General features: G+C 38.9%; 1 protein-coding gene across 3 annotated transcripts in view; it reads right to left on the reverse strand.

Moving 5' to 3' along the window:
* Positions 1-14,334: 14,334 nt before the first annotated feature.
* The window catches only part of AKAP11 (A-kinase anchoring protein 11), a 31,416-nt gene continuing 20,786 nt past the window's right edge, over positions 14,335-24,964 (reverse strand). For 2 of the 3 annotated variants that reach the window (XM_072135270.1, XM_072135269.1), the window contains exons 8-12: positions 24,074-24,229; positions 21,072-21,155; positions 19,910-19,956; positions 17,782-17,942; positions 14,335-16,645 (exon numbers count right to left, since the gene is read on the reverse strand). In XM_072135270.1, coding sequence (XP_071991371.1) covers positions 16,511-16,645; positions 17,782-17,942; positions 19,910-19,956; positions 21,072-21,155; positions 24,074-24,229 — 583 coding nt within the window. In that variant the 3' untranslated portion in view covers positions 14,335-16,510. The remainder of the gene's footprint in view (positions 16,646-17,781; positions 17,943-19,909; positions 19,957-21,071; positions 21,156-24,073; positions 24,230-24,964) is intronic. The other variant, XM_072135271.1, reaches the window with a different exon arrangement.

Consider the following 24,964-nt stretch of genomic DNA (forward strand, 5'->3'; position numbering starts at 1 on the left):
TGCTACCAGAATCTTTGAGCTCCAATCCGACACCTTTTCATTCTTTGGACAGGACCAAGCAGCACAGGATGGGTCACTTTACAATAGCAGGGCACTATTTGGACTACTTGACACTGCAGGAAGATGCCATGTCTGGCAAACTCTGTGCCTGGGAGACAGCCTGTGTGCCCACAGAGATGCCTCCGAGTGCCATCTCTGGCGCCAGTGCCGTAGGTTCGCCACCACTGCCCTATAATATGCCCATGTAGAAGGCTTCACTATTGCAATGTGTCCATTGTTTGAGAATGTTGCAGAAAATATACATAAATATGTTATACATAGTAGAACCCTGAAATTCCAACAATTTTTGAATGCCTGTGGTGCAGTAGCTATAAAAATATCGGGGCACATTTGCTAAGCCTGACTTTGCACGTTATTTCATGTGCAAACTGCTTGTCGCACATGTTTGTAAGATAGGTCCGCACCACATTTGTGTCACACATGACCATTTTGTGTAACGGCTGCACTGTTCTTCATGTGACACAAATTTCTGCACTGAAGGGGGCGTTCCGGTGCCCAGACGGACCGTGCGCCATATTTAACATGCAAAGTACGACAGAAAAGTGTTGCACGCCCTAGGGTAAAGGTGCTCCAGAGTGATGCACTCTGTCTGGGTAGTGCAGGGGGCGCCAGATTCATGAAGAATTGCGCCAGAAATCCTGAATCTGGCACCCTCTGCACACTACACAGGCAAACTACACATAGTACAGGCAAATCTACCCATGGGGTTCCTCAACAGTTATGAATGTACCATACTGTTTTATGTTGTTGAAGCTGGGACAATGACTAATTCATGGTTATCAGAATTAATGTTCAGTATATAATTAAGTAGGCCAGAATGGGGAGTATGATGACAATTATCTATGCCCCGTGGCTGAAAATGACATATTTTTGACATATTTTTGTTAAATTATGCAAAATATAAATATTTTTATTAGAACTGCAAGACAAAAACATAGTGATTACAGAAATGTTTTGACACTCCCTGGTGTTCTATTGTATTCCATCTCACAATGTCCACCTAAACTGACCAGAATCAGTGGTCACACATGCCCAGTACCTCAGTCTGTCTGCCTGGATTAACCAGTACACAGGTGGGGAAGTAAATTCTTCCACTATTCCGATCATCAGTGAAGAATCGTAACTTTAGCAATGGTTTCTTCTAACCACAACTGGAATCTACACACAGATACCGAATGGAAAAGTAATTTTTAAAAACATATAAATAATAATAAACTGATTTTTTTCCAACAGTAGTATAGTGAAAAGCTTGACTCTGCCAATATCTAAACTACATCATTATTTGTCATCCTGTGTTTTTGACTGTAGGATAAGTCATATGCAGCATTATGAGGGTTTTTCTCTAAACCACATAGCAGCTCCTTTAGTCAGTGTCTCACCCACTGTGTTTTAGAATATGACACACAATATCCACTTTTCAACTGATTATTTCCACATTATTTAGTGTATACATAATTTAACATATCATTGTACAAACAAAATCTATGGCTACAAGGCAAATATGTGGCTTCTACACAGAAGCATTAATATGAAATGTCTGATTACGCTATTTTACATGATTATAACATACCGAGTTACCTTGATAACTGACCGGCATAGGCGAGAACATGGCAACTGAATATTTATAGTACAAAAATATTAAAAGGGTTGTCCAGGGTTTGAAAATATGGCTTTTTTCTTCCATTAACTTCCTAAGTTTAATTTCTATAGTGCTGAACTGCTGAATGATCAGGTGTGGCACTGTTTTTGCTAAAGAACAGCCATGTTTTCCAACATTAATGAATGCACATAAACAGCATTTACAGAATACAGTATAATAATATACTACATAGAATTAAACTGGGGAGAACAGAACAAAATAAGAACCTGGATGCTCTGGTTACAATTGGTGGGTCTTAATAAATGAAAAAAATAACTTTTACTTACTGATCTTCCTGCTCCCGTTTTCCTGTGGTGCTGGACGTCACTACAGTCTTCTGTTTCTATACAGAGGCAGGTGGGGAGCCATGCACCCTCTACTACACAGAAACTCATGCAGTAGCAGGAACGCGGCTGTAAACACTCATCACTGCCGGAGTCAATACAAAAACCTAGGCTGTAAACATGTGTTGCTGCCCGCTTCTGTATACAAACAAAGGTGGGCAGTTATGGGCGGTACCACAGGAAAATGGGATTAAGGAAAGAAGTATAAGTTCTTTATTACTTTAAAGAAGCCCAGACCCCAGACATATATTAAAAAATGAATATTCTTGGACAAACCCTTTAAGCCACAATGAAGATGTAATGTACATTGTTTATTGATACAGGTGTTCAACCCTAAATGAGATCTGTAGCACTGCTAAAAATATTTACAGTTAATACCAAGTGGTGCAGATACTGGTCCCAAAAGGAACAGACTACACACATATAACATATTACATACCTGAGGATAGTAGGAAATGTAGCATTCATGTCATCATCGACTTCTGTCCGCAGATTGCAACTTAGAAGGCGTGGATATTACTGTGTGTTTTGTGTGTATGAACTGTGGCTTAGTTTGTGACTGATTACCTGATACCTATCCCTATCTCTGGTTTCTTTAGCTTTGCTATACTGTGTATCTTACATCTGCTTCCTTATTTGACTATTCTCCTTGTTATTCCATTCTGTGCTTCACTGCCATCTTGGATTTGGTTCTGACTGTGCCTGTTTGTCTTTTATCAGTTGTTTTTCCCCTTTGGTTTGGTCCTTTCCAGTGCACTTAATCAGTGTAGGGATTGCTGACCAGAAGTCCCTAACCAATAGGGTTTGCAAGGCTTGTTAGGTAGGTGACAGGGGTTGTGGATGAGCCTAAGGCCTGCACCCCCTTCTCTGCCTTGACAGAAACTGTCCGGTATTAATATACAATATGGCCCAATATGAGAAATGTAAGAGGCCACAATATGAGGAAGAGATGATAGGGCTCACAATATGAGGGAGAGACGAGAGGTCACAATATGACGAGGAGATGAGGGGCTACAAAATGAGGGGTAAATGAGAGGGACTACAATATGAGGAGAAGATGAGTATGTCCACAATATGAGGAGGAGATGAGCGGGTACACAATATGAGGAGGCAGGGGCGTAACTTGAGGTGGTTCAGATGGTGTGGTTGCAACCAGGCCCAAGTGGCTTAGGGGGCCCATTAGGTGTCACTTTCCCACATAAGAAGACTAGTAATGTAAACCATTCTTTACAGTTGGGGGCCTGGCACAGACTTTGCACTGGGGCCCATCAGTTTCATGTTACGCCACTGTGAGGAGGAGATGAGAGGTCACAATATGAGGGGGAGATGAGGGTCCACAATATGAGTGGGAGACGAGAGGCCACAATATGATGGGGAGGTTAGGGGCCACAATAGGAGCTGACAAAAAAACTGGTTTCTTTTAATAGGTCCTACTTAATGCTGGACCTTATATCCATGTTCACAAGATTGAATTGCTTTTTATATTTGGAAAATCCCCTCCCTGACGTCTAAATGTAGGCATGTTTAGACCTAAATGCTTGCATTGCGTAAGTAGCAATATGTTACTACTTACCGAACACAAGCATTTAGGAATAAACAAATCTGCGATCAGGGATGAGATTCTCCAGATACACCTGAAATGTATTTTAAGACGCAATGCAACCACATCCTGTGCACATGGTCTTAAGTTGCGTTCTTATTATGTTTCTCCATTGCGTTTTAAAACACATTCAAACACATTGGGGAAAACGCACCTGAAAATACATCCACGTTTTTACTATCATTAATACAGATTCTTTTTTTTTGGAATGCTTTTTGCCTGATTCATTTGCTGTGCATTTCAAAATGCAATGAAAACGCATTCTATATATGCGGCCTAAGAATACACAAGTAATATTTCCATGTAGCCGTATCTATGCCACTGGTTGGCCCTCCAACCCAACCCTGGATCCTGGCCAGGATGTACATGTACACTGTTTCTATTAATGTACAGCTTAAAAGGACATACAAGGGCACATTTACTTACCCAGTCCGGGGAGTTCATGGAAAGTGCATTGTCCGATGAGAATGCACTGTGCCGCGATTCACTAAGATTGTGCGCCCGATATCCTGCATGTGTCGCTTCCCCGCTCAGGTCCGCCGGAGTTCACCTTCTTCTTCCTGGTGTATGTAAGTGCTTGATCTTGCGGCACTATTTGAAAGTTAAATCCCGCGCTCAGTCTGAATCAGTCGGATTGTCCGACGGCATGCCCAGTGCAACTGTGCCAAAATCCTATCACGTGCGACACAATGCCAGCGCAGACCCCTGTTAATTACCTGTCCCAGCTGTGCAAAACCCAAAATGGTCGGAAAGTCCAACGAAAGTGAATGCAACCCTTAGTAAATAAGCCTCACAGAGTCTCTCCTCAAGTGAACAATTTGGTACTTACAGATTTTTTATTTTATCAAGGCCTCCCATGTAGGAAATTTGCATCAGTTCATCATGAATCTCAAACTGTTATTATGGTTACTCATGTCCTGTGCATTCAACCATGGTAAAAGGTTTCTGACTCATCACTTGCCTAGAAGTTATGGTTTTGTTGTGTGTTGTTGTGTGTTACTACTTGGAAATATTAATGGTCATTTATAAACTTCAGATAAATCTCTACCACATTGCACTATTTAAACACTGATGTCTTTAATCACAAAGTCCTCTATTTTATTCCAACACATTTATTGCTGCCAAAAAACTGTATTTACAATTATTGTTTCAGCGCCATTCAGACAACCTTATGGCCAAAATTTTATGCAAGAGGTATTTAAGGTCAGTTTTTTAGTACAATACTTTACGTCAGAGTTCGGGTAGTAATGCCACACACATAGATTTACAATTCATTCTTTGCATCTTGTAATGTTTCTATTACTTTCTAACACATTTGTCACAATTTGCAGCCAGATCACAGCCCCCATTGAGGTCTATGGTACCCAGTCACTCATCCTTCCGGCTGTGTGCTACGCCCAGGTACCAACCTAGGGAGCACGCGGCCGACTTATTGTGTGCTAAAGCCATCAGGAACTTGTCATGTATTAAAATAAATATGGACTGTAGGGATAGGGATGGGATACTAACTCTGCCACTTCAGCCACATCTAGAATATGCAGTTCAGTTTTAGGCACCATTTAATTAAATAATGATGTCCTGGAGTGGGAGAAGGTACAAAGCAAAGCCACAAAATTGATATTTTTTTGTAATTATGAGTAAAGATTAACAGAATTAGATCTAATTAATCTTAAGACATGATGTATATAAATGGTCAATACAAAAAGTATGTAGAAAAGTTTTTCAATGTTAAATCCCTTCAGAAAACAAGGGGGCACTCTGCCTGGGGAAAGATAGATTTGCTCTGATTCATTTAGAAAACTTATAAATTAAACAACAAGGCCAGATCAAATCTTATATTTCCTTATCTTAAATGAGAAGTCTAAGTAAAATACAGTTAAAACTACAGACAGTCCCTGAGTTACATATAAGATAGTAGTTCCAAACAAAATATTTTTTTGCCCTAGTGACAATTGGAGTTTCAAAATTTTTTCCTGTAATTGGACCAAGGATTATTAATAAAGCTTCATTACAGACACCTTACAGCTGATCATTGCAGTCTGGAACTATTGTAAAGCTTCCAGAGAGCTTCACCAGAGGTCACAGAGGGCAGAGGGGTCCATCTTTAACTGGGGGTCGTCTGTAAGTTGGGTGTCCTTAATTAGGGGACCGCCTGTAATCATTTGTTGAGATGATTGAATGTGAAGACAAGAGGTATCTTTAAGAGAAAAAAATTATAAAAAAATATATATAAACTATTTCAATATAGTTTGCAATTAAAATATTAACATAAGGAAATAAAAGGTATCCGGGACTGTAATGAGATTTCTGTGTAGGATGGTGCTTGCCATAAGCAGTGAGTCATTAAATATATATTTATTTACCTCAAAAAATTTATTGTAACTTTCAGTGCATGGTCCATATCCTGGATGCATCACAAATCACAAAAAGGTTATTAGAACAAAAGATATACAGATTGTGCCATAACAGATCCAAAATTTGTAAAAGGAGCATAGAAATCATATTTGTCCTTACAATGGTGCAGATTAACTTATTTTGTCTAATACCTAGACACAGTATATTATATTCTTTAAGCGAACCTGTTACCAAGAATTTTTAGCTATGCTATGCTGATTTCTAAAATGCCTTTGTCAGCATTCTGAATACTGTGACTACTTTATAAAACTTCATTTCGCATTACCTTGCTCCCTGCTGGCAGCATGTGGTCCCCTGGGCGCTGCTGTAACAGCCTGTTCCTGTGCCTCAGTCTGTTCCCTGGATTCTTCCTCTCCTCTTCTTCTCCATTCCCTGCCTGCTCAATGTACATGACAAGATGCGGGAAGGGAGCTGGATGAGTGAGGAGGAATTGAAGCTGAGACACAGGCACAAAGGATGCTGCAGCTTCCCCTGATTTCACCCCATGAGACTCACAACACGTTGCTGCCAGGGAGCCAGGTAATGTGAAATTAAAGTTTTATTAAGTAGTGGCAAAGGCATTTTTCAAATTAGCATAGCATAGGTTATTAGAACCTGTCACCAACTAAAAATGACATTTCTGGTGACAGGTCAGATTAAATTACCCTAGACTTATCACAGAGGCTACCGCTGGATGATAAATAACTTTCTTAGACTAAATTTACACCGCCTATATAAGATCTTGACAAAAAAAAAAATCAAAATTGTGGCATATTTTTTGTCTCAAGTTGTTACATTACAATCCATGTCCATACAGTTTTACAATCGCAAAATATACCCTGCTCATGCCAGCACATGTCCAGGCCTGTTTAAAGTTCCCACTGACCCTCTGGATGATCCAGCCGAGACATGGGAGAACATTAGATGTCGTCAGATGAGACCAAAATAGGACTTTTTAGTATGAAATCCATTTCCTTGCTTGGGAAGAAGAAGAAAGGTGAAGCAAAGGGATGGAAACATCATATTTGGGGGTGGTTTTCTGCAAATGGGACAGGATGACTACTCTGTATGGAAGGGAGAATTGATGGGGCCATGATTTTGGACAAAAAACGCCTTCTCTCAGTAACAGCATTGAGGATGGGTCGTGGTTGCGTCTTCCAGTATGAAACGACCGAAAATACACAGCCAGGACAACTATGGAGTGGGTCCGTATGAAGCATTTCAAGGTCCTGGTGTTGACCAGCCAGTCTCCAATGAAATAAAAAGAGAGGATTGTGGTAGATCAGTCAAAAAGATAAAAACAAAGCCCACCAGTTTCCAGGATCCCAAAGGGTGGAGGGTATCTGGTGCAGGCTAAAGAGTAAGCCTATATTCACAGTCTAGTTCCCGGATATCAAAATGCCAGCCACACACCAAGACCTCTATCTGCTGCCGGCTTCCCTGGAACATGTAGGATCTGATGAAGAGGGAAGTCCTCCATTTAAATGCATTATCTGAACTTTAAATAAAAATTTCGGACTAAATGTGGATGTGTCGTCTATGTGTCCTTTTTTTTCTCCTCACTCATTGCCAGGCTCCAGACATGAACCCAATGAGAAATCTTTGGAGGGAGATGAAACTCAATTTTGCCTTTTGACAGCCACAAACCTGAAAGATCTGGAGAAGTAGGACTGAGCCAAAATTCCTGCTGCCGTGTGTGCAAACTTTGTCAAGAAATAAAGTAAATGTCTGCCCTGTGTAATTTGTTTCTCAACCAAATATTACATTCTGTTTTTCTATGGGATCAAATACTTATTTCATTATTTCATGCAATAAAATGCTAATTGATTATTTAAAAATTATGTTTTCTGGATTTTTTTTGTAGATTTTGCCTCTTACAGTTGAAGTGTACCTACAATAAAAATTACAGACCTCTCCGTTCTTTGTAGGTGCGAAAACTTGAAAAATCGGCCTAGGATCAAATACTTATTTCCCCCACTGTAGGTGGTTGTTTTATCCCATGCACCTCTCTGCTATTTTACAGTTTGTTGAACTGAATTCACTACATATAGGATGAATCCTTCATACATTTGCATTCTTGTAAATTGAAATGGCAAGATTATCAAAACTCGATGTATGATTTCATGTTTGGTGCCACAATTGCTGTAGAAATAGGGAATCTGCTTCGGTTTGCATTATTTTTAACAACATTATTTTAGGACAGAAAAATATGTTCTTGTGTGACAGTGCTCAAACTGTCCTCTGAAAACCAGCAGTCATAAAATCTTGTCCCAAACCACAAACAGGGCACAGAGTTCTCAGCTGTCATAGACTACATGTTGGAGTTAATATCTTTCTGTTGTTCAAGGTTGGAATCTTTATTTATAAGCTTACAGAAATATTTTGTTGATCGGGCGGGATGGACTCTAGTGTCTTTTTGCTTTTCTAAATTTGACTGAAAGACCTTGGAATAAACAAACTGAAGTTACATTTTTCTCAGTCAAAACACCCTTTAACCTGCAGACAAAACCTATAGTTGCATCTGCTCTATGTTCAGATCCTTCTCTGGGGTTTCTGGACCCTGAATTTCCATAGGGTTTATAGTAAACAGTGTGCTGGAGAGGGTTACAGAAGACCATATGTGGCACGGCCTCATTGCAGTATACAGTAAATGAGAAACCTGTCAGGAAATGTCTATCTTGTAGCACAAAGTATTATTTTCTAAAAAAACCATCACAACCCTCCCACAGTGAATTTATATAGGTCATTTTTGTACATTCTCATCCTCTGGCCCACTTTCTTTTCGGATCTTTTAAATTTTACATTTGCAATAATCGTTTGAAGGATGCTCACTTTGGTCAACTGTTCAGTAACATATTTTGGCCCTTAAAGGGAACCTGTCACCAGCCATAACCCCCACAAACTCTATACATCTACCTTATAGCTCACTGCATATGTCTTCAATTCATGGTTTATACAGTAATGTGATGCTACCATTCTTCTAAGTAAGCACTTTTATTCATTCCCTTGATAAAGTTGAGGAGGTGAGGGAGCCTGGTTAAGAGTGGGAGAGGTGGCAGGGTAGATTAGCTGCATGCCGGAGCTCCAAGCCTTCTTGACTTTATCAATGGACAGAAATTGTACTTTTTAGAAGAATAGTGGCATCAAATTACTATATAAATCCCTGAGTGGAAGACACATACAGTCAACTATGAGGTACTGTGTGGAGTTTGTAGGGTGTATGGCTTGTGACAGGTTACCTTCAAATAATTCTAAGATCCAAGTTAACATCAAATTCCCATATGTCTAATATATATCTAGATTATTGAGGAAGCTGCTATAATCTTTGTTATACATTACAGCAGGAATGAGTGAAGAAGAAAAGAGGCCGGAAATGGGCTTCACTTTAACCATTCAGAACTGCTATCATGGTTAGACACAAGTGAAGGATAACCCCTTCAAGACGCAGCCAGTTTGTATGTTAAAGCTCAGTCTCTTTCTTTGGACCTGACTTCATATGCTTATAACTTTTGCACACTTTAATTTACCAAAATGATTTTGAGATTCTTTTTGCTTGACACATTGTACTTCAAGTAAGTGGTACATTTTGGTTGATATGTTTTGAGTTTTTATTTTTTAGATTTTTTTGATATATTTGAGTTTAAACATTTTTTGAGAAATTCTTCATTTTCAAAATTTTACATTTTCTGCTTAAGATTGATAGTTTTACTGCCAAAATGGGAAACTTACTAACATTTCTAATATCTCAGCTGTATGTTTTCATAGTTTTTATAAAGTCCCTTTATTCTTATATGACATTAGATAGCTTTTGAAAAATTTTGAAACATAAATTAATAGAATCCCCCTATGAACACTCTTCCCCCCATCATTTTCAAAAGTACACCCTACAAACTACTAGAGACTGCTTTTAGGTAGATCTTTAACCCTTGACATTTAGAATGGTCTAATTTTGTTGGATATACATTCATTTAGCCCTAAAATGTACACATTTCCAAAAGATAAAAAGAGAAAATCCATCTTAAAATTTGTTATGCAATTTCTCCTGAGTACAGAGACCCCCACATTTGGACAGCTGCCAGTTTTGTCCTATAGAACTTAGTGGATTTAAGTTTCCTCATTGGCGCCCCCTTTTGAAGGATGAAATGCATTTTCTAGTGATACTATTTTGGGGGTTGTATTAACTTTTTTTGGGGAGCCTAATAAACATGTTACCTTTAATTCTGTGGGTCAATACAATTACGATACTTAGATATTTTTTCTTGCTAAATAAAATCTAATATGGGGAAAAATCTATCATGTTTGCCTCGCCGTCTTCCAAGTGGCATAACACTTTTATTTTTTTTGTCTATGGAGCTGGTTGATGGGTTGTGTATTGCAGAACATGTTGTACATGTACTTTGCACCAGTATCATTATGAAGTAGATATGATGGATGATGCTATATATGTGGGGTTTGTTACTATTTTGACTTTTATATAAATTTCACATTATATATCTCTTTATATAAAAATGTGGCTTGTGGGCATTTTTATTAATACATTTTTATTTTTTATTACTTCCACCATGGGACATGAAAAAACAATCATCTGATTGTTTGTTCATGATAATACCCAGAAATACTGAAGTATTATAGGATGTTAGCTTAGTCAGCCTATGGACTTGCATAGGCTGACACTGTGCCTTTAAGATCCCATCATGGAGTAGCCACCACCAGAACTGCAAATCTCTGAAGCAGCAGTTATACCTGCAAGACTTGATATTTTTGATGAGTATGTGCTATAGTGGTTTCCCTTTCCAGTCTGTGGGCAACTAGTGAAAGTTCTCCGTATAGTAATACAATGCAAATAAACCAATTATGCAGTGAAACCTGTACACGTCTCCCACATATATGTGTATGATGAATCATTATTCATTCTGCTTATGACATATCACTCACCTTGATTTGTTGTAAACTACACTATTTGGACTGAGACAGCAGTGCGACTTCTCGATGAAATATTAGTGAAAACACTGAGCACAATTTCTGTAAATACGTGTTTACTGGCAGTGATATTTCTTCTTTAAAATGTTTATTGTGTCTCATCTTGATACATGGTAAATGCTATGATATATATTTTACAATAAATGCTACGATATACACGCCATCTTCATAAATTCCAGGTATAACCTACACCAGGAAGGGTCAAATATGGGCTTGCTGTGTATATTAGTGCTTGTATCTATGATTCATGACTAGGTTTTAAGCCTTTGAATGTAGACAAGACTGTTTCCAGAAACTTTAATAAAGACTTTAAGGTCCCTTTCACACTGCATGTATATACTGTACATTCTTTTCCACGTGTATTAACAGGAGAACCACCTTTACCGCATATGACAACCCTATCCCTTCATTCAGAAGCCACGTAGGGGCCCCTCCCTCAAAGCAGACCGCTTATGACAGTGATCACATCAGGTTATTCCTAGTTAATACAGTTAAAAAAAAGACACGTCCATCAAGTTCAACCAGGGAAAGGAAGGGATAGGATGAGGAAAGGCTTTATGGGAACAAATTCTATATTATAACATAACCATTAATGTTATTTTGATGTCAAGGCCAGTCTTGAAGCTCTCTGCTGTCCCAGGCTATTCCACAGATTTACAACTTTTCACCTTAGTTTTTGTTTGGACCATTCATATATTTATATAAATTAATCATGTCCCCTCATAGTCGTCTCTTTTCCAAAATAAATAAATCTAGTTGTTTTAATCTTGATACATGACAAGAACTTGCTGGCTTTAGTGGCAACTGATTGACATTGCATATTTATTTAATTTATGATCAACTAGTACTCCCTGGTCCTTCTCAAGAAGGGACTATCCCCGATTTCCTCCCCCAAGGACATATGTTGCATGTGAATTATTAGCCCTCAGGTGCATAACCTTACATTTATTCACAATGAACCTCATTTTCCAAGTGGATGCCCCATAGAAACAGTGCAGACTGCACCATGTGAAGTTTGCCTGTGTAGTGTGCAGAGGGTGCTAGATTCATGATTTTTGGTGCACCTTTAACACGTGGCATGCGACACAATTCTTTCAGACTTTGCGTGTTAAATATAGTGCATGGTCCAACTGTGCACTGGAATACCCATTTCAATGTGTTTAACCCCGTAATGGAAAATAGCACCGAAGTTGAAAATGGCACTTTTTTTGTCATTTTGAGAAATATTAAAAATTCTATAAAAAGTGGTGAAAAGATTGTACAGTTCGTAAAATAGTAGAAATTGAAAACGTCATCAAAAGTTGCAATAAATGACACCACCCACAGCTTCTTACACCAAAGTATAAAAAAGTTATTAGCAACAGAAGATGGCAAAATCCCCCACAAAATTTTTGTACAGGTTTTATTGTTTGTAAAGGTATGAAAACATTATAAAACCTATGCAAATTTGGTATCCCCATGATCGCACGACCCAAAGAATAAAGTAGACATGTCATTTGGGGTGTTTTTTCACCATTTTCACTACATTCTGAATTTTTTTTCCAGCTTCCCTATGCATGTCATGGAATAATGAATACCGACACCATGAAGTGCAATTTTTTTACGCAGAAAACAAGCCCTCACAGAGCTCTTTACATGTAAAAATAAAGAAGTTATAGATTTTGAAGGTGGGGAGTGAAAAATGTAAATGAAAAAAACAAAAATGGGGCCAGGTAGTTAAGGGGTTACAGGAAATCTACAACCAGCCTATAGGATTGCCTTTTTTGTAAACAATAAGGTCATAAGAAGCTAAAATAAGAGCGGATCCTGACAGAGGGGGAACACACCAGTATGTAAGTGTTCTTGGTTTACAATCCTTGATCCTAGTGATAATGTCCTTTAATTCCTACCCAATATCGTTAATAAATAAGAGGCCGAGCACAGAACCCTGGGGTACACCACTCATAACCGCTGACCGAAACTGGAACTGGAAATTTCACATGGTAAATGAAAATGTGCGCACCATAGAGAGTGGATCTCTGACTACTTAAACACAAAACTAATAGTATTGTATATACTTGTGTATAAGCCGAGTTTTTCAGCAGAAAAAATGTGCTGAGAAACCTCACCTTGGCTTACATATAAATTAAAAAAGTAAAAATTATATGCTCACCCTCCAGCGCCCCAATGCTCGGCATGGCTCCTGATCCGTGGGCACAGCTCCTCTTCGGTCTTCTCTCTGCTGTATTAGCTGGCAGAGACGAGTCTATGCGATCTTCAGGCCGGCGCACACCATGATGCGGCAGTGTCACCGCTGATGGCCGGCAGAGTGCGTGGACGTGTCTCTGCCGGCTGTTACAGCAAAGAGAAGAAAGAAGAGGAGCCGCTGGGACTGGAGCATCGCGGAACTGCCCCGACTGTCTGAAGGCGAGTATGTAAGTTTGCCAAGCACATAAAAAACAAACAAACTGCAGGCTGGCTGTATACTACGTGGGGGCGGGCTGGCTGTATAATTAGTGGTAAAATTAGGGGTCTCTGCTTATACTCGGGTCGGCTTATACTCGAGTATATACAGTATTTAATTTCATTACCTAAAAAAAAAAATATATATTACAACAAATCACATAAAATGCATAAATATCTAGTAGATTCTAAATAAAGATATTAGAAATTTATGCATTTTATGTGATTTGTTGCATTATATAGATTCTTTAGGTAATGAAATTAAATACTATAAATTTTGTGTATAAGTAGTCAGAGATCCAGTCTCTATGGTGGCTACATTTTTATAATTTTGTTAAAGTTGCGTCCCCTTTTTTGGTGTAAAAGGTTTTTGTGGTGGCACATGTGACTGGATGCTAACTTGATAAGTGCCACTAAAATTTTTTCATTCTAGTTATACAATTTTGCAATAAACAATATCAATAATTTTAGAACTTTTTATAACAAACTTTCTGTATCAATTCCTCACCGTTTTCTAGATCTCTGCTTGCTGTCATTCTATAGAAAGATTCTAGGTTTACTTCAAGTGTATAGAAATCTGTGGTGCACGGCTCGTTATGTCACAGACCGTAATCAGTGCTGTGTGTTATAACGAGCTGTGCATCTGTGTGACATCACATGACCAGGGACAAATTTCTATCCACTGGAAGTAAACGAAGTAGAAGCTTTCTATAGCATGACAGCAGACAGAGATCTAGAAATCTGTGAGTAATTGATACAGAAAGTACATTGGAAAGTTTTCATTATACAAATAATAAAAAATTATTTGCTAAAAGCTGACAAACAACAATAAACCTTTTAAAGACAAGGAATAGTGAAAAACAAAAACACAAACATCTTTACAATAATAGCTTTATTAATATGTACATTTTGTGCAAAGATAACACGCAAAATATGTAACAACTGTTAATACACTGCACATATCAATGTCTAATGAGTCAGCAGTTTATGTAAGGCTCTGAAAAACAAGGATGTCTAGTGAAAGAAATCTGACATTTTCCCCTTAGTATTTCTGCAACTCGATAGAAAGTGCTAACTTAAAGTAGTCTATACTTATCTATAGTATAAAAGAGTTCATCTCTCTATGCACTGACTAGTGAGCATGTGAGGGGCTAGGGCTTATACACAGAATCCAATCTGAATAGGCGAGAGAAGACAGAGCAACAGCCTGAACCAATGAGAAGGCATGGACAATGTTTCAACCTTCTTCTGACTAGCTGAAGCCGAATTTTGCCCTCGTTTACTTAGAGGCTGTTAAAAAAAAAATTTTTATAAAGCGAGGAGGACAAATTCTGCTGCTGAACAAGAAATTTATTTTGTCAACCTAAAGGCTACATAGGTTAAAAGGGTGGTACCGGATTAGAAAAACGTGGCCGATTTCTAAAAAAAAAAAAAAACGGTGGCTTTTGTGTGGGATTGCAGTGTAACCCTTTCAGGGTTTTAGGTCTTTCGTTTCCTTTTTTACTTGCGCCATTCAAATGCCATAACCTTATCTTTTTACTTTTCCATTTATAGAGGCATACTGACAGGATAAAATCTGACTTCCTAGCATCACTCTTTAAATTCAATTACATGTTTTTACAGCTTTTCCTGTGCGGTCAAAAACATTGGGGGAGATTTGTCAGTGCTGCTACGCCAGTTTTCTTTGCCAGTAATCGCAATTTCTTTCACACTGCAAGAAAGTGAGATTATTTTTGCGTTCCTGCATACTTTCTAAAAACCTGCAAACATTTGTTTGCAGGTTTTTACGCAAAACTACGCCAGGTCGGACTTGGTGTGGTTTTGCCTGGCAGCGCGGATGCCTGTATCAAAAGGCCAATGCCTCTTTATGCATCCGACGGGACAGGGGGAGAGGGGGGGGGGGTATCACCTATATCATAGCATGAGCACCGGAGTATGATAAATCCCCCCCCCCCCCCCCCCCGACTTTCCTTATTCTACTGGTCTAACCATGGAGATATAACATTTTATATAGTGTGTATATGTTTTGCATTTTCAGCCTTTACGGAATAAACTATTTTAGAATTTAATAAATCATGTATTTTTGAATGTGGAGCAACCGAATTTCTTTATTTTTTGTTAAATTTTATAAGGATTCTCATGGAAGATGGGAGAGTTGAATTTGTATATTATTTTTTCTAATAATAATAAATTATTTAATTTGAATAAAGTAGGCTCATGCCATGAACAGACGTGACATTGTGACAGAAGTTTTTTTTCTGAACGTGTAAAAACTTCACTATGATCACTTTTCTTAAAAAAACAAAAACTAAATACACTATGGACTGACAAACCGTATATAAGCAATGGTCTGAAGGTGATATGGAATAGACATGCTTTTTAGAGAATTAGTAACAGCAGAAGTGCCCGGCAGCTGCTCACCTCTTCCCCATACCTTCACGCTAACAGCTTATGATTTCAGAAACACCTATGAAAGTATTTAACAGTCTGTGTTTCTATATACCGTAGATGTGCGACAGTTCTATGTCTGAATTTTCTCCTCAGGGTAAATTTTGTATAAAGTTGTGAATAGATAGTGATACAAGTCACTTGCATTACATTATATTGAGAAGTGCTGAGAAATTATACAATCACGTGTCTCACAATATTTGTGTGCGGTGCTTAAAAATCCTCTAAATAAGAAAGTTGCAATCTAACTTCACTTGTGTTGTAACTAACATTTGTTAAAAAAAAAAAAAAAAAAATATAGAAAAAAAAAAAAATCCTAAAAGCAGTTATGAGATACAGATATGTGACATAAAAATAGCGTCCTCAAGCTGACACAACAAGTGCTATATAAACAACTCTTCACTTTATGCCAAGAACACTGCAGGTACTCAGACTGTCGTGGTACCCATCACATAGATATGCTTCACTTCTATATAGAGAGGTTTGTAAACACACATATTCCACAATGCAAAGCTACAATATAGAAACCAAAGAGAATAAGCCGATGGTTAAAATAACCATTTGCAGATAATTTCACATCTGTCTCTAGTTATAAAGTGCCTGTTAACAATATTCCAGAAGCCAACCATACAAAGGACTGGGTATATCTGAGGACATATCCACATTTTCACAGTATTGTAGAAGAGCTTGTAAGAGGTCACCGATTTTCCAGCCTTTTTCTCGAACACATCTATAAAGCTGAAAAAGAAAAAAAAAATTGTAATAATTCCACAAAATGGGTTATAGCCATGAAAGTACACATTAAACTCAATGTCAACCTAACCTAGGTCTTCTCCTAGACAGAATGTGTGTTTAATTGACAAGATAAATATTTTGACTTAGAAAAACTTACAATTTAGTGGTTTGTGGGTTTAAAAAAAATAGGGTAAAAACAGGAAATTTTGAAGAAGGTAATAGGTTTGTCACCGCACCCTAATACCACACATAGTAACACAAGCCTAATTATTGATGTGGATTTTCCTATTGTGGCAGAGGTTTTTGAGGGTACTGCTCCACCTTAAACCAAAATATCTTGTATATTTTGGAATTAGGCTTTCACACTCTGTGCATTTCCTGCAAACAACAATATCTAATAGTGTTTAGCAAGTCAGTAGCCATGAATGGAAAGGCAATCACTTTACTGATGTAACGGCTCCGAATATGTCATTTAGCTACTTTTTGTTTGCAAAACAAGAAGTTCTTACAGTAAATTAGGAGGCTCCAATGGAAAACCAGAGAAAACACATTGTGAAATCATTATCATAATTCTGCACATCTGTATGTACAGAGAACGGCAAAACAGAAAACTTGAAATAGATCCAAACTTTCAATAAACATTGCATAAAAAAAGTACAGCGTGTCTACACGAGGAATAACAAAACTTCTGGAAATTATAATTATTTGTGATCTTTGTAATTTGCATTTGTGATCTTAATTTTCTTGGATTTCTATCTGCGGCTCCTCTGTAATTTGCAGAGGTCTCTGAGTGGATGTTGATCTAGCTGCTGTGACTCTCTGCCCCCCTACCAATAATCTAGTGCCTAAATTGAGTTCTGTCCATCTTGTTAGCAAGATGGAATTAAGCAGAGTGAAAAACAGATTAAGAAGGAAGAAGGATGAGAGCCAGTGCAAGTGGTTAGATTTTGGATTTTAAAAAAAGTTGCAATAGTTTGTGACCACCCAATAGGTGGAGAAATTTGTGTATAAATACACATGAAAGCAGTTTGCATGTTCTTTATAGTGCAAAGTAAGACTGAAAACTGGCGTACAGCTTTTAATAAATCTTTTTTTGTTAAAAGTCTACTGTATATGAAAGGCAGTATATGGGAACTTACAGGCAATAGCTCTAGTTTGGCGTGGTCGAGAAATTGGATCTCAGAAATGCCAGACTCCGAGGCAGCGATCCACTGTAACATCATCCTGATCTGTGACTCCACTAGGCTTGGTCCCATGTCCACATTTCTAATGTGTAGAGTCTTGCAGCGCTGATTGACAACTGGAAGACAATTACAGAATATATTTGTACATAAGAAATCAATTAAGACATCATTAGTGGCTATTTGCAAAAGTAATTATTGTAGTCCCTTAGGCAGATTTCCTTCCTTTTTTTCAACTTTCATTTTTTTTCTCCAGTAAGAAAATTCATTATTTGGGTAGGACATTCACTTTTAAAAGTCCTTTTCTATCTTTATGTCCTTTTTGATCTTTAGAACCATCTGTAAAATACACTGTATATTTTATATTAAGCAATTTTCCAAGCTAAATTAGTTAACAGATAGACCTTTCAACCCATTAGCTGGGGAACCTTTGATCTCCCACATACCTACTGCTCTTTTTTTGTATTGTTCCTTTTACGGTTAACGAAGGAGTTGCTGGAGTCTAATGAAGCTTTATATGTGTGAACGTAATGATATATGTAGGCGATTTCAATAACAGAGTGACAAGCAAAAGTTTATTGGGGAAAATAATGCAGTACAGATGGAGGCTATTGTATCTGGTTGGTCCACCACTAGCCTGGATAAGATATGATTGGCTATGGAGGCATACATATATTATCCGACATGCTACAACTAGACCCATAGGTGCTGTACACTTCTAAGTTTCTAAAGTTGGCATCTCAGCTGGTCCTATAAAAGGTCCATTGTGAATATTGGCTTGTCCTGGGGACTATACACGCCAAGAAAGTGTTGCAATCTGATGAAGACATTCCTGAGAAAGCAATATCCTACTAAATTCCAGTTGTAAGCACTGTGATAGCGAACAGATATGGGGAGCAGGGTGTCCTGCACATTGCAGAGTTGAAAAGAATGAATGATTGTTGTATATGATGGCTCTTCGCATCATGGCAATAGCAACTGAGGTACTTTTACTAAGGGCTTTGCGCCTTTTGTCGGACTGCTCATGTTCTTCTAGGCCAAAACGGGTTGCACGGTCGGTTGGACGGTCCGACTGATTCAGACTGAGCGCCGTATTTAACTTACAAATTGTGTCGCACGCCGTATGCTAAAAGTGCACCACAAAAGATGGTGAATTATGAAGGGCCAGTGCGGGGAAGCGACAGATTCATGATTTCTGGCGCACGTTCTTAGACATGGAGATAGCACTTTTAGTACAGTTTTCGACTTTCTTAGTAAATGTTCCCCACTGTGTCACTGGAAGGAGTAAAATGCTGGATTAAAATGCTCACCACAAGGCCTCCATAGTAAAATCGAACAACCAGAGCAAAAACAAAACCTGGATTGATTGTTGCAGACAACACGTTTCCAACGTGTAGCTGTCCAAGTTTCTAGCTCTCCACACCACTACAAACTAAGGTAACGGTGGCTGTTAGCGACATGTAAAGCGTTCCTTCTGGAAATGTTCAGGCACAGGGAGGAGTGCGTGAAGAGTTCACCGGTGTCAAACTATTCTCCTTACTGGTTGTCGATCTGAGATTTCTAGAACCTTTTTGGCATGGAGCATGTCCTTAGATATTCAGGGCTACTTGCAACTGGGTCAAAATGGCCTACATGGTAGGCAAATTGTGAAAATTAAATTACTTTAATAGCACCTTGGAGGCATCTCTAGCAATCTTTCACCAAGAAAAAGGATTACATTTTTTCCAGTGAGTGTATGTGCTTTCCACCTGTTGCTTGAGACCAAGTCCTTCAGTGTAGCCCACTGCTATCCAGTCGACCCAAGTACTTTTGTTTAGCTATCCCCAGTCGTATACCACTTAAAGGGAACCTTTCATGTTGAAAATGCAATTCATTCTACAGGCAGCGTATATATATATAGCTGAGCAGACTGATATACAATGTGTGAGACTAACTTTAGTTATTCATTTCTATCTCTGCAAATTTTTGGCAGCTAATGACAACTCTCTCTATTATACAGAAAAAGATGTTGGAATAACAACCAGGCAAAATGAGTAGATACTTAAATTAATAACTAAAAATATGCTAGTGACAGTGTATAAATTACCTTCTGCAATTATTTTGGGGTCTTCCTCTTTATCTTCTGTGCCGTCACTAAGTCACAAAAAGCCAAATAAATAAATATATGACATATCAAAATAACTTTCAAGTGACAAATGGAATTAACAATATTATAAAATATACAATTTGGTTGCTGAACATCATGGTTGATGACTATTGAAGTTTTGCAGCAAGTTTTCACCCAGTAACATAATGTAATATTAAGAGAACTGGAGTCTCGCTAATTGATGGAGGTGTGCTCGTGTATTTCTGCCACTTGGGTAGATATTGCATTGAGGAATAGAATGCATGTTTTACTGGACAGTATTTATTGGTGGGAACATAACCCCTGTTCTCTTGATCTATATCGGTCCTAGCTGACCACCAACACTAACATTGTTATCCTCTATCCCAGTGATGGCGAACCTTTTAGAGGCCGAGTGCCCAAACTGCAACCCAAAACCCTGCTTATTTATCGCGAGGTGCCAACCAAAAATTAAAGCAGTAACTTATTGCTCCCTGTTCAACAACTTTCAATCATATTGGCCTTCTGAGGACAGCAACACAGTAGAAAGATGTAAAATTTGCATAATTTTAGCTTCTTTCCAGTGTCCCTCTGTGCATAGAGAATCATGGGGCCAGCAGGAGCTCCTCCAAAAATAATTTGACCTTGTCTATTTATCCTCCCTCTTCCTACAGTCCTAAGTAGTGAAGTATCAAAATATGAGTGAAAGCAGCATCTTATAAGTTGCTTGGAACTGCAGGAAAATTCTTTGAGTCTTATCTAGTGTGCTGGGCCAATGGCCTAAGTGCCCACAGAAAGGGCTCTGAGTGCCGCCTCTGGCACCAGTGCCATAGGTTCGCCACCACTGCTCTATCCTGTGGACACATTAATGCACATTATGTATAAATGTCATCAAAACATATCCCACTTTGAGTCAAATAAGTGTATTTGCACCTAGCCACCAGCAGTAATTAGAAGAAGTGCTAATTCTAGAAACAAACAAACAACCAATCTAAAGGATAATTATCTCAGCTACTCATCAATAGGTGGGAAGCATGCACTTAATTAGATTCAATGGAGGAGGATTCATGCATTAGATAACATAATATTTCATGCATACTCTGAAAATAACCCATTTGCATGCACAGCTTGTAACTAAACCAACCTGTCTGAAGGTGGGAAGGATAAATTTTCTTCACACATGTCTCCCTCCAATCCCAGACTGCTCCAGCTACTGCTGTTACCATTACTACCAGAAGAAGATAATAACACATTTTCGATGTAGAACATATAAATCACATGGTACCATCACCAGCTTAAGTTAAAACAAAGCAGATGTCGTAGAGAAGAGGCGGCAATATGCTATGTACAATAAAGGATTGTGTTTATAGGAGTCACATTTTTCTGGATCTCTCAGTTTGCACTATTAGGGGGAATATGCAAATACGTTTTCCAAGGTGTGAAATGGAAAACAATGCCTTCCTTTGCTACCTTCAAAAGCAGTCCCCTTAACACCAAGCATGACCTACATGCTTGATGTGGGATTAACATGATGTGGAATTAAGCTAAACCAGTATATCTATTTCAGGAGAAACAGATTCCCAACTGTAAACAGCACTGTTTCGACCTGGTTGGGTCTCTTCAGTACAGCGTAGGAACTCGTTTAAGTGAGAGGCTATTGACTAGGGCAGTGATGGCGAACCTTTTAGAGACAGAGTGCCCAATCTACAACCAAAACCTACTTTTATGTCTCCATGTGCCAACATGACAATTTATGCAGTAACCTAGTGATCCCAGCTGTATCAATCGTATTGGCTTCCTGAGGACACCGATACAATAGAAAGATGATGGAGAAATGTGGATTGTAGCTTCCTTCCAGGATCCCCTGAAGAGGAAGAATCAGGGGACCCAGAGCACGAGCTCCAATGATAATCCATCTCTGTCCACACCTTCTCGTGTAGTCCTGACGGCCGAGGAGAAGCAGGACCGCAGGAGGAAGCCTTGAGTCATATCTAGCAAAGTCTGTGCTGGGGTGAAGGCCTGGGTGCCCACAAAAAGGGCTGTGAGTGCCACCTCGGGCACCCGTGCCATAGGTTCGCCACCACTGGACTAGGGTAAGGAAGTAAGAGTTCTATGGAGATTTCTTGTAGGTTATGCTTGTTCAATGTAGCAAAAGGAGGCATAGTTTTCCATTTCTCACCTTGGAAAATGTATTTGCATATTTCCCAGAATTCCCTAGTGGAGTATCAATGGCTTTAAGTCTTCACACACCTGTAAGGCGGCCTAAATTGGCAATTACTCCATAAGGAGAACTCTCTGACCCTAGTCAATAACCTCTCACTCAGCCAAACCAGTTCTCTACGCTGTACGGAGGTGACCCAACCAGTAACAGTGCTGTGGACAGTTGGGAATCGGTTCCTTCTTTTACGACTGCTACCTTCTCTGGTACATATGCCAGGGCAGTGAAATTTGTGAGGGATTAACACCTGGAGGGACTTAAACAGTGTTCCGTAGCTGGCCTCCAGTACCATGGACTCCATGTGGATCAACATGTCGTGTGAAAGGCTTAACAACTGGCACAAGGATTTGTCATTTATGGCCATCCAGGGGCTTCTCCCCACCGGGTCATTTATGGCAGCCCGCAACCTGAGCAAGACCCAGAGTTGTTCTGGGAAGGTCTCTTTGCTCAGGGCCTGTTGAAATCCCTGGAACTCGAACTTCTTCTTTCTGTGCCTAGGAACTCCATGACTTGCCATGCTGCTCTTTATGGACTGTTCCAAGACACCCACACAGCGGTGCCATCCAAGATGCCTGGTATCTTGGGCCTCACCCTGCACAGATAAACTTTGTCTATCCAGGACTGTCATCGGATAGTCAAGAGCCAGCTCAGAGACTACACGTAATTGGACAGCTGGATGGACACTAGAGAAGAAGACTAACAAGCCCAATTCTGCATTTTTTCCTCTTGTGGACTTTGCCATTCATTGATTGTGGACTTTTTTAGGGAGTTATGGGACTTTGAGGCATCCAGGAAGCAGAAGACTCACAATCCTCTCCTTCCCCCCTACCTCCATTTTGTGTCTGCTACCACAACATGGTATTAGACTTCTTATAGGTTATGTTTGGTGTTAAAGGGGGCTGCCTTTCAAGGTAGCAAAAGGAGGCATTGTTTTTCAATTCTCACCTTGGAAAACGTATTTGCATATTTCACAGAATTCCCTAGTGGAGCATCAGTGGCTTAAAGTCTCCACACACCTATAAGGTGACCTTAATTGGCAATCTGTCCATAAGGAGAACTCCTACTTTCTGACCCTTTGCTCTATTAAAGCATGTGACTGCTAAAAAGGGGCAGCTAAGAAGGAAACATATTAGACAGCGGTTATAAATACAGCGATCAGTCGATTACTTTGGGTTCTATAGATGTGGAGGGTGCTTTAGTTTAACAACTAATAAATAAACAAACATGATCTTGTTTGAAACCATTTTTCTAGATAACACTGCTTTGTACTTGGAGACAGACTCATGAGGGTTAGCTGGCTCTGATCTCTCGGAGATCGGGTGAAATGCTTTGTCAGCGTTTCACCCGACCTATAGGATAGCTGTCTGGAAGGTCTGGCAGTGCTGAATCCTACCGACTTTTAATATTTTTCTCTTGCTAAAAAGTGCTTTTTATAGGCCAAAACATAAAGGCATAAAATGCTTGATTCATTTACATGCTTTGGATAATCAAGTCTTCAAATAGGAGATAGCTTTATTCCATAGGAGTTTTTTTCCTACAGAAAATTTCTACCATTTGACAGAACATCTAAATTTCATACATTATAATGGATTGTGATATTTCAGGTTGGCAAGAACAGTTGTATTAAGCTGATCAGACTAAGATGGCATTAGGCAAATTACACACGTGCAGATCTAGCCATGGAATAGGCCTAGTCTACTGCTGTAGACTTTCCACAGTTATGGGAAGTTATGAATGTGGCTCTGGACTATAATAAAGGTTGCAGTGGTATAGACACATGATAATGAAATCATAAAATCAAACTAAGCTCCGTTTTGTGATTAATGACATTCAGTTTTGTTATATTCATTTATTTATAGCATCATGGGTTTTTGTATTAGACATCATATTCCCGGAACACCCCTTTAACTATTATTCATGTATCTTACCTGTCACTCAGATGTAGAAAGCTACTGCACTCATCTTGGTGTTCATCCTCAAAGCTAAGATTAGACCAGCTACCCGTGCTGTCGTCACCCATGCTGACACTGGTATGTTGGCTGGTTACCGAGTCCACTGACTGAAAGCCATCTTTGCCAATTGAACTAAATACAGGGAAATAGAAGACCATCAACAATAGTCTTAGGCCAACAATAGTTAAGGCAGGAGGGTGAGGTTATATAACCCATGTTTTCATAGTACAGATACAGCAACATCACCTGACCAGAAATGTTCCCAAAACACACAAGAAGAGATTTATGTATCTACGACAGAATCATAATTTGCAGGAAAAAAAAAAACTGTCTGCACCACATTTATAAAGGGTTTTATACAGTTTTCTGCCTTTCCTACAACTAGTCGACAAAAAGTTTGACCTATTAAAAAAGGGTGGCGTGGAATCGTGTCAAAAAGGTCTGTGCGCCAAAAATACTGCTGACCCGACAGAATTTTTTCCTACTTTTCTGGAGTAAAGTAAGCAAACCAATAGAAAGTCAAAGCAGGGCTAGACAGTTTAATACTATGACAGATTAATCATCCATCCACTCTTATAGGAATCTTGTGCAACATACAGTGGGTACAGAAAGTAGTCAGACCGCTTTAAATTTTTCACTCTTTGTTTCATTGCAGCCAAATGGCAAGGTCAGAAAAAGTTATTTTTTTGCTCATTTATGTACACTCTGCATCCCATCTTTACAGAAAAAAAACCGAATAGAATAATAGACTATGGAAGGCTTATTCCACTCTATGCAGTGGGATGTTTTACAGTCTTCTCCTGTAAGTACAGATCAGAAATCCTGCCGATGTATACTTACAACCACCATTTATAACACGCTGTTGTC

This window comes from Engystomops pustulosus, chromosome 2 (genome assembly GCF_040894005.1).
Source record: "Engystomops pustulosus chromosome 2, aEngPut4.maternal, whole genome shotgun sequence".
In the NCBI taxonomy this organism is placed as follows: Eukaryota; Metazoa; Chordata; class Amphibia; order Anura; family Leptodactylidae; genus Engystomops; species Engystomops pustulosus.